This window comes from Aethalodelphis obliquidens, unplaced genomic scaffold, assembly GCF_003676395.1.
Source record: "Aethalodelphis obliquidens isolate GAN/ISIS:26980383/991018 unplaced genomic scaffold, ASM367639v1 scaffold80, whole genome shotgun sequence".
Lineage (NCBI taxonomy): Eukaryota > Metazoa > Chordata > Mammalia > Artiodactyla > Delphinidae > Aethalodelphis > Aethalodelphis obliquidens.
This window is the reverse complement of record NW_020838024.1, coordinates 3,499,807-3,514,759: the sequence shown is the minus strand read 5'-3', so window position 1 is coordinate 3,514,759 and position 14,953 is coordinate 3,499,807. Positions and strand designations below refer to the sequence as shown.

The 14,953-nt window shown below is 42.5% G+C and overlaps 1 protein-coding gene across 6 annotated transcripts in view; it reads right to left on the bottom strand.

Annotated features, from left to right (window-relative positions):
- The window catches only part of PRLR (prolactin receptor), a 169,140-nt gene that overhangs the window by 8,248 nt on the left and 145,939 nt on the right, over window positions 1-14,953 (bottom strand). For 4 of the 6 annotated variants that reach the window (XM_027092697.1, XM_027092696.1, XM_027092700.1 and 1 more), the window contains 7 exons: window positions 13,748-13,860; window positions 10,737-10,869; window positions 9,161-9,330; window positions 4,412-4,581; window positions 2,867-3,008; window positions 1,524-1,623; window positions 730-811 (listed from right to left, as the gene is read on the bottom strand). In XM_027092697.1, the coding sequence (XP_026948498.1) occupies window positions 730-811; window positions 1,524-1,623; window positions 2,867-3,008; window positions 4,412-4,581; window positions 9,161-9,330; window positions 10,737-10,869; window positions 13,748-13,860 (910 nt within the window). The remainder of the gene's footprint in view (window positions 1-729; window positions 812-1,523; window positions 1,624-2,866; window positions 3,009-4,411; window positions 4,582-9,160; window positions 9,331-10,736; window positions 10,870-13,747; window positions 13,861-14,953) is intronic. The other 2 variants (XM_027092698.1, XM_027092701.1) reach the window with 1 other exon arrangement.

The window sequence follows — 14,953 nt, the reverse complement described above, 5'->3', positions numbered from 1 at the left end:
AGTGAATGCCGTCAAGCCAAATTCCCCAGGACTCACTCTTCACATTCTTGTGCTTTTGGCCTCACAGTAGCTGGGGTCAAGCGACAGTGTGTAGGTGACTGCTTTTATATACATCAGTGTTAAGCAGAAGGTCAAATTGAAACTATAGATTTCAACCTGCAGAGAAATTAAAAATGTTCTAACACCTCTTTTCATTGGAAACACTTAAATTTCATTCCCACTTGAATCGGTCTAAATGGGCCCTGGCAAACACCAGTTCCACTGTACTGAGCCAGTCTTAACTGAGCTCTCAAACTGAGCAAAAATTGCAATAGGATATTCTGTTCCTATGGCCTTCTGTAAGGAACATTCAAGTGAGAGCTTACACCAAAGTATGACGGAGGGGCTGGTGGTAGGTTCCTCTTTCGTATTCATCAAACTATTCACCCTCTTTCTCAATTGATTATTGGTACAAAATGTTTTAGATGGGGCTTATGAAAAGAGCTGATAAACCTAGCAAGCATTCCTATGTGTTTTGAGGTTTTCTTGGCTTTCTTTCATTGTCCTCTGACACTCAGTATCTGATGGGAAGTACCCTCATGCTTCCCACATCTTTCTGTAAACATACCTGCTGAAGAGGAGGGACAGCTGGTCAAGGACGGCCGAGCTGACCAGGCTGCACTGATGGGAACTGTATGCTCATGTGTAAAGATAATGAGTAGAGAGAAGCTGGTCACAATACATTCTTACCTCTGGACTTACCTCCAGCAGATGAGTATCAAATCCTTTTATTTTTGGCCCAGGAACCGGAGGGAGGATGCAGGTCACCATGCTATAAAAAGATTTGTGAGATAAGATACATGACACATGTTTTCACTTTGTAATTTTTGAAAGATTAGCGTTATCTCCAAATAGCTGCTACATGACTATGGTAGATAGAAGTTAGAGTTCCGAGGCTATGTGAAACTAACAATCAGTGGTGAAGACAATGAATACTTCTAGAGGTCAACATCAAAATGAATTCTCGAGGGCTTCCCTGGTGGCGCAGTGGTTGAGAATCCGCCTGCCGATGCAGGGGACACGGGTTCGTGCCCCGGTCCGGGAAGATCCCACATGCCGCGGAGCGGCTGGGCCCGTGAGCCATGGCCGCTGAGTCCGCGCGTCCGGAGCCTGTGCTCCGCAACGGGAGAGGCCACAACAGTGAGAGGCCCGCGTACCGCAAAAAAAAAAAAAAAAAAAAAGAATTCTCGCTAATTAACTCTGGCTGATTCTGAAGTGACTAGGGGATTATTTGCTGTTCTTGCCAGATTTTTACTATTTCACAACTGTGAGCCTCCATTTGATGGAAAGAGCATCAACTTCAAATGTGTCCATTCTACTTTTGCTAGCACTGATAAAAGTTTTTCATGGTGAACACACTGCAACTAATGGCTAAAATGAGGTGCTTGAATTAGCTGTAGCTTTCCATCATTTTTGTATTGTCTTTCTTGGCCATTATCCCTGACAACCATGATTGGGAGGAGGGTTGATAGACAATGAAGTACCTGTAGCCCTTCAAAGCCACTGCCCAGACCATAATCAAACAGATGACAGCAGAAAGAACGGCCACAAAGATCCACACGGTTGCATCTGTCATTGAGAAGTCTAAAAAGCAAACAGCCAGAAAGTTTTGATCACATACAGCATCATTAAAAACAAACAAACAAACAAAACAAATCAATGAAACTTTTGAACGTAAGTTCCGCCCCTCCACACCTTTTCTGATTTGAACATCAATCCAGAGTAACATTAATGATGGATTTAATTTTTTCCAATATTATTAAATTTTAAAGTGGCATATATTTTATAGTTCTCTAAAATTTTCAAGATCCTTAAAAATATTATTTGATTTGATACTTATATAGGAAGTCCAAGGGGACATGGTCAGTTGCAGTAATAATAATTTAAAAAGCTAACATTTATTAAGTTCTCAGTAAAAGCCATATGATGTTAAGCTCTTTACATATATTGCCTGTATGTGAAGATGAGGAACTGAGACTGTAAGAGTGGTTTACCCAGAGGCATGTAGCTATAAAGTTGCAGTCTGGGATTTGAACCCAGGGCTTCTGCTTTTATTTAGTAAGAGCCAGGGCTGGACTGGATGCACACTTTTATGGCCTGTAATGCGGTGCTCTTTCCAGTATGCCAATGCAAGCCCTGATACTTTGGCCAGGCAAGTTGTCACAAGAGCTAGGTTTCGCCATGCAGTTCTGGGCAAGACTTCTAACTCCACTGACCTTTAGTTTCCTCCCTTTCAGTTCCTAATGGCAATTCTGTTCTCTCTGAATACTTGAGAAGGTTGGGAGGAACAAACAAGGTAAAGACTTTGTAAACTGTAAAGTACTTGGAAATGCAAATGATTCATTCCCTGTAGAATGCCAGTCACCATGTTTAATGGCACTTAAAGAATTGGGTGTCTTTTATACACTGTTCCTTGACTAAAAGACCAACATGTAATTGTCTTCAAGGACTGAAAATCAATTCATGCTTTTCAGATGGGATAGCGCCTTACAAATTTTGGGAGAACTAGATGATGACCTTGAATGATAGGAATGGGGCAGATGGGGAGGGCAGAATGACTGACCATCAAGCCCTCTGAGACATTTCAAGCCCATGACTGCAGACTTATCCTAGAAACTGGTCCTCACTGACAGTGACCCAGGGAGCAATGCTGTACTTACAAATGTCTTTGTGTTGAGAGGAGAGATGATAAACTCACCTCTACTCATTCTTCTGGCGAAGACTCAAAATAGTTTCTCTGTTAGTAGTTACTACATACAAATTTACCAAACTCATTCTATTTTAAAAATATTTAGGAGTATAAGCAAAAGAGAGCCAAGACACTCACCATTAGGTATCGGGATGGAGCTCTCTGGGCTCCACTCACTCCAGAATCCATGGTCTGGCTTGCAGTGAACCTGAACAAGGTATTTCTGCCCTGGATATAAGCTGAGAATCTTAAACTGAGTCTGCTGCCCAGCGAAATGAGTCTAAGGGAGGCCAAGGAAAACAGAAGTCACTCTGACTTGTGTTATGAAGAAAGAGACTTTTTCTATAGGCAGTAAACTATTGGAGGAGCGAGACAAAATGATCACACTTAGTAAATACCCTGTTCACACCATTCCACCCTCTCAGCCCACCCCTTCCTCCTGTTAAATACTGCTCACACAAAAATCAACAGGCTTTCTATCTCTCCATTGGGAACTCTAGTTCGGAAAGACAAATGTTCTACTCCCTACACCTTGTTTTCTAAATTCTACATTATGGAAGGTGACTAGTTAATAAAATTGGAAAATTATTCTTTTCTAAACTCTAATAAAATAATTGATTCAAGGATCATTCACTGATGTAAAGCCACTAGGTGGAAGAGAACGGGGAATTCATGAACACTGAAGCAATTGTGCACAAATTAAACATGACTTTACAATCAAGGGATCAAGATGTGATCTCCCCGATCCAGGGGCCACTTTTAACATCATTTACGGTAGGTTGACCAGATGGTCTTTGTTTCCTGATATGATGGAATATGAAGCATATATATCACCTCTGAAGTTTTCTTACCAAAAATTGTTCACCTGGAATCTAATCAAGTCTTTAGATCTAATGTCTGGTTACAGGAAATATGGGGACATAGAAATTGGTTAAATGACCTCACAAAGAACTAATCAGACAAATGCAGAAGGTGGGGCATTCTATGTGACAAGTGGCCCAGTCTCCTGAGCACATTGAGAGTGAAGGGATATATCGGCCAGCCACAGTGAGTGATCCTGGAGCGGATTCTGGTTTGAACAAACCAGCTGTTAAAAATATTTTTTGAAGCAATTGGGGGAATTAAAATATGGACTGGCCATTAAATGATATTAAGGGATTCAAAAAGATGATATTAAGGAATTTCAATTAATTTTCTACATGTGATCCTATTATTTTGGCTATATTTGGAAATATTCCCTTTTTAAAAGAGACATATACTAAACTATTTAAGAGTAGATTATCATAATGCCTATAATTTATTGTACTATTTGTTTATAATGAAATATTTTCAAGTGAATAAAAATGCCATTAGCCGTGGACTGGTTACACTGAAATTTTTTCCTCCCACTTAGTGCCATTTAAGTACTCTCACAGATGTTAGATCTAAGATATCCTGAGGGAGGTGGGCTGAAAACTTGGCAGAAGTGGCTGTTCAGTTGCAAGGAGCTAGGCATGGGAGAGCTGTAAAGATGAGCCCCCATCCATCCCAGTGGAGGGGAGAAGGCCCTTCCACACATGGGTGGGTAACATCAGGAAGGCAACGTGGTGGCCCAATAATTAGGGGGCATGACCTATTCTCAGTTGGGGTACTTCATCTTTGCCAAAGGACAGGGTTCCCTCCAAAAGCTTCTGGTTGACTCACCTCCCACTCAGCTGCTTTCTCAGGTTTTAATCGAATTTCATACTGGAGTGTGAGCCAACCAGATCTTACATCAACCAGGGTGGGTGGAAACCATTTTATCCACAGATACGGTTTTCTGTCTTCTGGCTGTTTAAATTCCAAAGTCAGGTTCACAGGAGGGTCTGGTTCAACTGTAGATATGAAAGAAACTCCATATTTAGTCAAATATGGGTATTTGAATCCAGAACTATATGACTTAGAGGCAGATCTCTCTACCTTTTTTATCTCCATGGTTATGAGACACTTGGTATTTGATGTCAGGTTCCTTTAAGTACAGGTCTGTGAACGCCTCCTTAAGAGTGAGGTGCCTAGACCATACTCTCCAAAGCAATCTACAGATTTAGTGTGACCCCTATCAAATTACCCATGACATTTTTCACAGAAGTAGAACAAATAATCCTAAAATGTATATGGAACCATAAAAGACCCAGAATTGCCAAAGCAATCCTGAGGAAAAATAACAAAGCAGGAGGCATAACTCTCCCAGACTTTGGACAATACTACAAAGCTACAGTAATCAAAACAGTCTGGTATTGGCACAAAAACGGACATATGGATCAATGGAACAGAATAGAGAGCCCAGAAATAAACCCACACACCTATGGTCAATTAATCTTCAACAAGGGAGGCAAGAATATACAGTGGAGAAAAGACAATCTCTTCAGCAAGTGGTGTTGGGAAAGTTGGACAGCCACATGTAAATCAATGAAGTTAGAACACTCCCTCATACCATGCACAAAAATAAACTCAAAATGGGTTAAAGACAAATATAAGACATGACACCATAAAACTTTCAGAAGAGAACGCAGGCAAAACATTCTCTGACATAAATCGTACAAATGTTTTCTTAGGTCTGTCTACCAAGGCAATAGAAATAAAAGCAAAAATAAACAAATGGGACCTAATCAAACTTACAAGCTTTTGCACTGCAAAGGAAACCATATACAAAATGAAACGACAATGTACAGAATGGGAGAAAATACTTGCAAATGATGCAACCAACAAGGGCTTAATTCCCAAAATATACAAACAGCTCATACAATTCAATATAAAAAAAAAAACAAAACCAAATAACACAAACCAATTGAAAAATGGGCAAAAGACCTAAATAGACATTTCTCCAAAGAAGAAATACAGATGGCCAACAGGCACACGAAAAAATGCTCAACATCACAAATTATTAGAGAAATGCAAACCAAAATTACAATGAGGTATCACCTCACACCGGTCAGAATGGCCATCATTAAAAAATCTACAAATAACAAATGCTGGAGAGGGTGTGGAGAAAAGGGAACCCTCCTACACAGTTGGTGGGAATGTAAATTGGTGCAGCCACCATGGAAAACTGAATGGAGGTTCCTCAAAAATCTAAAAATAGGGTTGCCATATGGTCCAGCAATCCCACTCCTGGGCATATATCCAGTCAAAACTATAATTCAAAAAGATACATGCACCTCTATGTTCATAGCAGCACTATTCACAATAGCCAAGACATGGAAACAACCTAAGTGTCCATCAACAGATGAATGGATAAAGAAGATGTGAGACACACACACACACACACACACACACACACATACACACACACACACTGCAATACTACTCAGCCATAAAAAAATAATGAAATAATGCCTAGAGATTATCATACTAAGTGAAGTAAGTCAGAAAGAGAAAGACAAATACCATATGATAATACTTGTATGTGGAATCTAAAATATGATACAAATGAACTTATCTACGAAACAGACTCATAGACATAGAGAACAGACTTGTGGTTGCCAAGAAGGAAGGGGGGTGGCAGAGAGATGGAGTGGGAGTTTGGGATTAGGAGATGCAAACTCATATATCGAATGGGTGAACAACATGGTCCTACTGTATAGCACAGGGAACTATACTCAGTATACTGTGATAAACCATAATGGAAAAGAATATAAAAAAGAACATATATATATATATATATATATATATATATATATATATATATATATATGTATGTATAACTGAATCATTTTGCTGTGCAGCAGAAATTAACACAACATTGTAAATCAACTATACTTGAATAAAATAAATTTAAAAAAAGAGTGAGGGCCCTAGGGTGCTGGCTTGCCTTACCCTAGTCTCAGCCCTGCTGGCCAGTCACATTTTCTCCATTCATTTCTTACCTCCTCAAATCAGTCTCCACTACAGGTGAGAGAAGGGTGAGTGTAACTCTAGTGGACTTGGCATTATACCCTACAGTTGCTTAAAAAAATAGCTTTAGAAAATTTGCCACTAATCCTAATGCTTGTATGTTACTAAGTAAATACTTAAGAAAGATTGTTTTATATGGCCTTACTAAATAAATATCAGTTATTTAATATAAGTTTTAATTTGAACACAAGACTGAGAAATGCTGATCAAAACATCTTTGTACAAAGGTGCAGGTAAAATGTTCACGATGAATCCTTGAAAGCAAAGTTTCTCAACCTCGGCATTATGTGTATTTTGGACCAGATAATTCTTCGTGGTAGGGGCCTTCCTGAGCATTGTAGGACGTTAGCAGCATCTCTGGCCTCTCCCCATTAGAGGCCCTCTCTCCCTGTGTTGCAAACATCAAAAATATTTCCTGCCATTGCCAAGTACCCTATGCGAGGCAGAGAGCACCCAGTTGAGAATCACATTTCAAGTGTCCTCAGCACAGCTAAATATTTCTCAGTGACAACAATGAAATCTATTTCTGAGAGATTATGTGCCAATATCTTGTACCGCAGGTTATCGCTGGATGAGATTCAAGTTGGTAGACTTTACTGTGGTTAAAACTGCGTTGTAAATGAACTTCTGTGGCCTGTTACCAGCACTGTATGCTGCAGGGTCATATGAGAATTCCATGAACACTTCTTTTATTATTTTGAAAAGTATGGCCCAACACATTCTTTCCCCAGAGAATTTGTTTTCCAGAGTCACTATGGATTGGATCCATTCATTAATTTCACTTTTTAAACATACTACTTTTCCTTAGTGATCCCGTTTTTGTTTTTGTGGATAATCTTTGTTACAGCAGTTGTGCATTTCAGAACTTCTCTTGCTTTCACTGTTTTGACCTTAAATATTTTAACACTTGAGGGCAGAATATTTGAGGACAAGGAAATTTAAGAAAGAAACTATGCAAATGGAATTATTTGGTGTTTAGCATTTTAAAGACTTCATATCTCACGTAAATTTATGTGAATGGAATTTATTTTATTCCTACTTGTCAGTGGGGTTACTTTTTGATTTTCTTAAGCTAAGATCAAGTTCTGTTTCCATCCCCATGCTCATTGCAATAATTTGCTGGGGAGAGACAGAATTCAAATGGGTACCAGTTGATGTCGCAAGCTTTTCTAGTTTTTAAGGATCAATCACTGATAACACGCCAATGGGATGACACTTGAGAGTCCTAGCCTGATTTTCCTTGTTGGTTGGTGTTAGGTAAGTCAGGAAGACTTGGGTGACCTTGAACCTAATTAGCTACTCCTTAGGTTAGCTAAGGCCAAGCCATCTCTTGTCCTAAGATTCCCTTTGTTGTCCCTGCCAACCCATACAGATCACTGCAGTTATGTCTCATCGCCCTGCAGCTCAATATTGATCACGCACAGCAAGCAGGAGCTCTCAGGTCGATTTCGCTTCACTTTGCTAATGACTTCTCCAAACATCGTGGCTGTGACCCTGGCCTTCAGCCTTCTGTTCAAGCAGCACTATTTACTCCCCAAATTCTTTATTTTGAAAAGAATAGCTCCAGTTGCTAAGAAACATATGTATATTGAGAATTGAATTTGGGGCAAAGCAGTTGGGAGCAATTCCTGTGGGTGGAGAAGCAGATGAGACGCTTCTAAGAGCTGCTACTCCATGAAGCAGTTCTGTCTTTCAGGGAGAGAAATCTCAGAAAAGAAATCCCAGCTTGCCAAGGGAGAAGGGGACATCGGTCGCAGGGGGAGGGCTGGAGAGAAGCATTGATAAGGGAAGCTAGATAGAACATTCTTGTTGGATGCAAGGGGATGGGAAGAAGGGTCAAAGGAAGGCATAAGGATTTTACTGTCTTACCATCATAAATAAAAATTGGTTTACTCAGCCATAAAAAAGAATGAAATAATGCCATTTACAGCGGTATGGATGGACCTAGTGGTTATCATACTGAGTGAAGTAAGTCAGACAGAGAAAGACAAGTATTATATGATATCCCTTATTATGGAATCTAAAAAAAGGATACAAATGAACTTATTTACAAAACAGAAATAGAGTCACAGAGGTAGACAACAAACTTATGGTTACCAAGGGGGAAGGAGGGGGAGGGATAGATTGGGAGATTGGGATTGACATATACACACTACTATATATAAAATAGGTAACTAATAAGGACCTACTGTACAGCACAGGAAGCTCTACTCAATACTCTGTAATGACCTATATGGGAAAAGAATCTTAAAAAGAGTGGATATATGTATATGTATGACTGATTCACTTTGCTGTACAGCAGAAACTAACACAACATTGTAAATCAACTATACTCCAATAAAAATTAATTAAATCCAAAAAATTGGTTTAAAACACTCAGTTGGCAAGGATGGTGTGAATTTTCTCATCTTTCTTTATGGGAATCTATCCATAAGCCAAGAAGACTCATACTGAGTTTGACTATTGGTAGATTTATATTGGAGTAACAAATTCCTCACCAATCACCACCCTTCCCCTTACCTATGTAAGTCACGTCCACGTAACGTGGATCCGAGGAACTGCTTCCCATCTGGTTCGTGGCGTTTACTGTGATGATGTATATCGTCCATATGGAGGTGTGCTTCTTGTTAAAGTAGCAGGAGTTGGGACCACCGGTTTTGTAGTCCGGACATTCATGGGTGAATGTCTCTCTGCAACGAGTAATATATTAGGAGTCAGTAAGAAAGTGGTAAAAAGAGTCTAGTTTTTTCTTAATAGATCAATACCACTGGATTTTGGGGAACAGGCATTCCAGATGCAAAAACCAGAGCTGAAGAAGGGCTCCCCAAGTCCTTCTGCCCTTCCCATGTCAGCTGGGGGTGACAAAGGGAAGAGAGTGCTGGAGAACGGGTGGTAGGGTCACCTCACAGCCCCAGTGACTCTGTTTCTCACCAACCCTTCCTGTCTACAGGTTGCTGTGGGCTTTGTGATATATGCCCCCTGCCAATAAACGCTTGAGTTTTCTGTGGCCAATGCACCGCTTTCCTCAGGGAACCACCATTGGGTCATCTCAGGACACTGGGACTTTCCCCTGCACATACACACGGGGTGGGGGTAATGCACGAGGCAGCATTTATTGCTCATATGTTTTGAATTACATTTCATTAAAAAAAGATTAAAGGGAATACAAACTGCACTGTATTTCCAATTACACTAAGTCAGCCACAGAGAAAAGTGACTCTGAAAGGAGATATTTCAGGCCCAAGAGGCTCCTTAGGCCACTCACGTTTAGACTTGGGGGCCTCCACGCGAGACTCACCACAGAGGTGTGCAGGCGTATTCCACTTTGCTTGCCACTTTGAGTTCCTGAGATCTGTTTGCATGACACCCCTTTGGGTCCCAGAAGGGATGGCAGCTTTGTGTACCACTAAGTCCTGTCACTGGGAAGTGAGCCAGGTGTTTCTACTAGTAAATATTTTCTTCACTGGGGAAGGATACAGCCGTCCCTGGATTTCCAGGAGGGTCTCATTGTAACTGTGACGAACTCCTTGCCCAGAGATCACCCTGTTTACTCTGCACTGCAATTTTAGCTCCCAATATGCCTTCTGGGAGATCATGGGTCCATGGGTTTCCTAAGGAAAACACCTCATCTTCCTTTTCTTGTAGGGCTTGTTATTTTCTTGCACAAGAAACAAGTTCGAAAAGCTAATGTACCACGGTTGTCAAAGATTACATGATAATACTCTTAGGTTACAAAAGTAATGATTACAAAAAATGATAAATGGCACAAGATTGATAGATAAGCATCTAAAATTAACTAGCACCTAGGAAACACTTACACGTGACCTTGGGCTACAGCCTAAACTTACGACAGGCAATGAGAACATTGCTGGATTGTGTTGCCGAGGTGGTGGCTGAGCTCATGTGCATGAGGGAGCTCGGCAGGGACATTAAGAGGAAGATGTGGACGCGTATGTTTGATTCCCTTCCTCCAGTAGCAGGAGTCTTATCGGTATCCATTCAGGGAAGCGTGGCAATTAACCCAGAGTCAGTGTTCCTGTGGCTGGAGAGTGAGGACACCCAGGTGCGCTTTGCTAGGAGAGAAGAGAACGTTTACCCTTCCTTGTGGTAAGTCAGCGTGTAATTGGTAGGTAATCCTCCGTCTGCCCCAGGCTTCCACCAGCAGGTGAATGTTTCCTTTTCGGGAGAACGACATTTAAAGATCTCAGGTTTTCCGGGAGGTGACTGTCCTAGAAAAAGCCAGAAGCCACTGGCATCAATATTAAGGTCTGTTCAACTCTTTGACCATTCTGCTGGTGACAGAAGCAGACTGATGGGGCCAGGCCAGTGATGAGGTCTCGGCGGGAGTAGGCCTAGGGGTGGAGGGCTCAGAAGTGCCAAGGTGTCAACATCCAGCAACACTCCTCTGCGGGCTGCGCTGAAGTTGGCAGGACTCAGAGAGAGAGCTTTGCGGTGGGGCCGGGTGTGTGTGTGCGTGTGCGCGCGCGCGTACTGTGAGATGGCGATACTTCACCATTTGATGTAGTTTCAACAACGGTGAGCATCAAGAGTGTAGGGACCCATATGGACTGAGGAAGAGGATGTGGCCCTTCTATAATCCCATGGAGTCTATGGAGCGATACACACCCACAGCCCCATACAAAGAATTCTTCCCCAGGCACCAGCATCCTGTGGTCATTTGCTAATCCAATGCTCTCTGGACCTCTCCCCTCTGGCTCACTAACCACCATCTTTCTGCCATTCCCACACAATGAACCCAGCTCTCTTCTCTTGTTCTTTCACTGTATCACTGAGGCTCCCCCTTGAGCTGCTTCCTCCCCATCTTCTCTGTCCCTTCCTTTTCCCCTTCACTCTTCCTTGATTCCATTCACTTTTTTTTTTTTTTTTTTTTTGCGGTATGCGGGCCTCTCACTGTTGTGGCCTCTCCCGTTGCGGAGCACAGGCTCCGGACGCGCAGGCTCAGCGGCCTTGGCTCACGGGCCCAGCCGCCCGCGGCATGTGGGATCTTCCCGGACCAGGGCACGAACCCGTGTCCCCTGCATCGGCAGGTGGACTCTCAACCACTGCGCCACCGGGGAAGCCCTCCATTCAGCTTTGACCTCCGATTCAGCATCACAGTCTGGCTCCCCATCCTCCCTGCCTCCATTTCCTAATTTGGGTTTTTGGTCCCTTTTCCCTTATATTTCTCCCTCTCCCCCTGGGTCTTTATGGGTAGGAGGCATGGCAGCTCCTACAGGTGGCTGCACTTGCGGTTACTAGCTACCATCATTATCTAGGAGCTGTACTTAGTCCCAGCTGGAAGCTAGCAGGGCTGAAAGAGCTGATGTGGAAAACCCGATGCCAAGTGGATGAAGGTTTTGAGTTCCCTAATCCCCAAAGCCCTTGGTGAGCTGGCTCCCTCTTCTACTCCTTGTCTGTCAGGTCCAAAGCGGGAAACAGTGGCCCTGATGCTGCTGGGCTGGGGGCCCCATCCACAACGAGCCACATAACCCTAGTTGGTGTTTAGTTCAGGAAATCAGGAGCAGAGAGGAGAACTTCCAGGTGGTGGTCCCTCAGCCTCTGGGGCTTCTCTGTTTTCTGCCACACTTGCCCTTCACCCCTCATGCTGGCTCCCGGGTAGAACTGCTAGCAGGTTAGAAAGAGCAAGTTTGGAGGAGAACACAGGTGGGAAGACAGGGCACTAGGCAAAACCGCTGGAAAGAAGAACTGAATGGAAGGGGACGATGCGGTGCACAGGCTGGGGCCGAGGTCACCAGGCTGCGTGTCAGCCGGAGCCCAGCCACCTCCCAGCCCCCCAAAAACGGTCCACGCCAGACAGCCTGGGGTCAGCTCTGCCAATGTTTGTAATGTTGCTCTCCTCTACGGAACATTTCTTCAGGGTAATGTCACAGGGTGAAGCGATTTTTCGTTTGTTTGTTGTTGTGGCTATAGGGAGGAGTATGTGAGGTAGAAAGGAAAGTTTACTTTTAAAAAAGCACAAAACTTATGGCTCAATAATGGGCATATTTAGAAGCCAATTAAGGCCACTGTTGATTATTTGAATACTTAAAATTTCGTTATGGATTATACTGATCTCTGCGGTCCTTTTTCTCTGAAAGCTTCTCTCTCTCACATTTCACTGGTTATTAATAGTACCTGGAGGAAACTCAAGAGAGGAGAGTAAAGTTGTGAAATTATAATTAGTTAAATGTTTCTTTCACCCACTTTAGAGGAGATGGTTACAATGAATGGACAGTCTCACTATCCCTGTAAAATGCACACAAACACAGGAACAACCACAGAGGTACCACACACAGGCACACACACACACACACACACTCAAATAGAGCCTATATCAGAAGCACACCCACATACCACAGAGGAATAATATACACGGGTGCATACTTGTAGAAGTATACACCAGTACACACACAGGTACATACACAGAAATATACACCCACAAATGTGTACACAGTCAGGTATACCCAGAGAAGCATTTGCAATCAGGCACATATAAGGAAGTTAAGATATACACAGGTATACAAAAGTACACACACCCAGAAATACGCAGTGGTAGATACACTGAAGTGTACACACACAGGCTCACACACTCTAGTCTAGTTGTGAATTTCATTTCCCCATAACAGAGTTGGCTCTATACCCATTTCCCACCATGTAACAGCAATCCCCTTATAACTCTTTACAGGTTTTCAAAGATTTTTCTCACACACCGTTTCATCTGAGGTGGAAGAAACATCACTATTCTCACTTTGAAAATGTATAAATCCAGAGAGGTTAGGTAATTGGCTCAAGGTTGCACAGCTAGTAAGGGACAGAACCTGAACTGAAACTCTGGTCTGTTGTTGGTAGAGCTCTTTCCCTGCACTCCCAGAATGAGGATGGAAGTCAGCATAGTGACAGGATTTTGCATTAATTGCATTCATTCTTTTGCATTAATTTTTGCATTCGTTTTAATCCCCAAAATATTGTAAATAATTTAATAGCAGCAAATGACATGGACATTTTCATTTCTCATAACTGCATTGCAAGAGGACTGTGATGGATTCTCCCCTCCTCTCATATAAACACCCCAGGGAATGAAAGAGAACAGGACAGTCTCTTACTTACCATTCAGAAGGTTGGTGTTGAGAAACAGTAGCAAAATGAAAACCACTGTGGATGCCACATTTTCCTTCATGTTGGCTCCCTTCTCTTTCCACAGGAAATGGATCAGAGGTTCACTGAAAGAGAAGGCACAGGCAACTCTTTTGAAACGACAGTCTGGTTAAGCACATGCACCACTTTACTCTGGGTGTTTGCAACTGATTCTTGCTCCTTGCTGAACGTGAATAACAAAACAGGAGGAAAGGAATGTAGGAAAATGTGACAAGGATGGATTGGCTCAGAAGCATCGCTGCACACATGCTGGGAAATATGCCACCACCAGAGGTCATCAGATGACAACGTTCAAGGGCAGCCCAGCCGCAGCTGGCTCTTTGCACACACCCCAAGGAAAAATTGTTCTCTTTGCACCCCACAGTCAACTAACGATAGATCACCTGTTTTACGTGACATAGATTGTATTCCCTACAAAAGAATTGTTCTGGGAGGGCTTTGATCCTCCAGCCAAAATTAAGCCAGGCTGAAAAAGTCAGTGCATTCAGTTTAACTCCAACCTGGCCTCATGGATGCCACCAAGTAAGGGGGGCTTCGCCTGAAGGTTCAGGTTAAGAAGACTCTGGAAGCCTTCTGGGCGATGGGCATGGCTGCGAACGATGCAGTGAACTCTAGTGAACCTCCACATGGTTCCTTTTTCCCCTTTGGAAAAGCCCCATAAACAAGAAATGACAAATCCCAGTAATAATTCAAGTCCCTTGGGTTTCAGGAATTAAGCAAATTTTGAACCTGCAGGGGTTGGGAGTTTTGAGAAATTTATTATTATATTATTATTTTTACCCTTGGAACAACTTTTAAAGCCTCTAAATGTCCTTCTAAGAAAAAAGGATTTTTAAAGACATTTGGAAAAGGCTCATTAGTCTTTTTGGACTCCACACAACTCTCGGAAAACAATAGATTTGATGAAGTAAGTGTAAGTTCTTGGAAACCCATGGCTTACATTTTCCCTTTAAAATTTATGGGTTTTTTTAAATCAGGGGAAGGGCATCCAGGGGCAAGGCTGCCCGTCTAAGGACGTTGGAAACGACTGAGTGCTGTTTGACGAGCCCTGAAAAAGCCTTTGTCCATTCCTCCTGGTCAGAGGGCGGATCACCATCTGCCAGCCTCACACCACCTAACAGACAGCTTCTTGAAGCCTTCCACCTGCTACTACTCCCT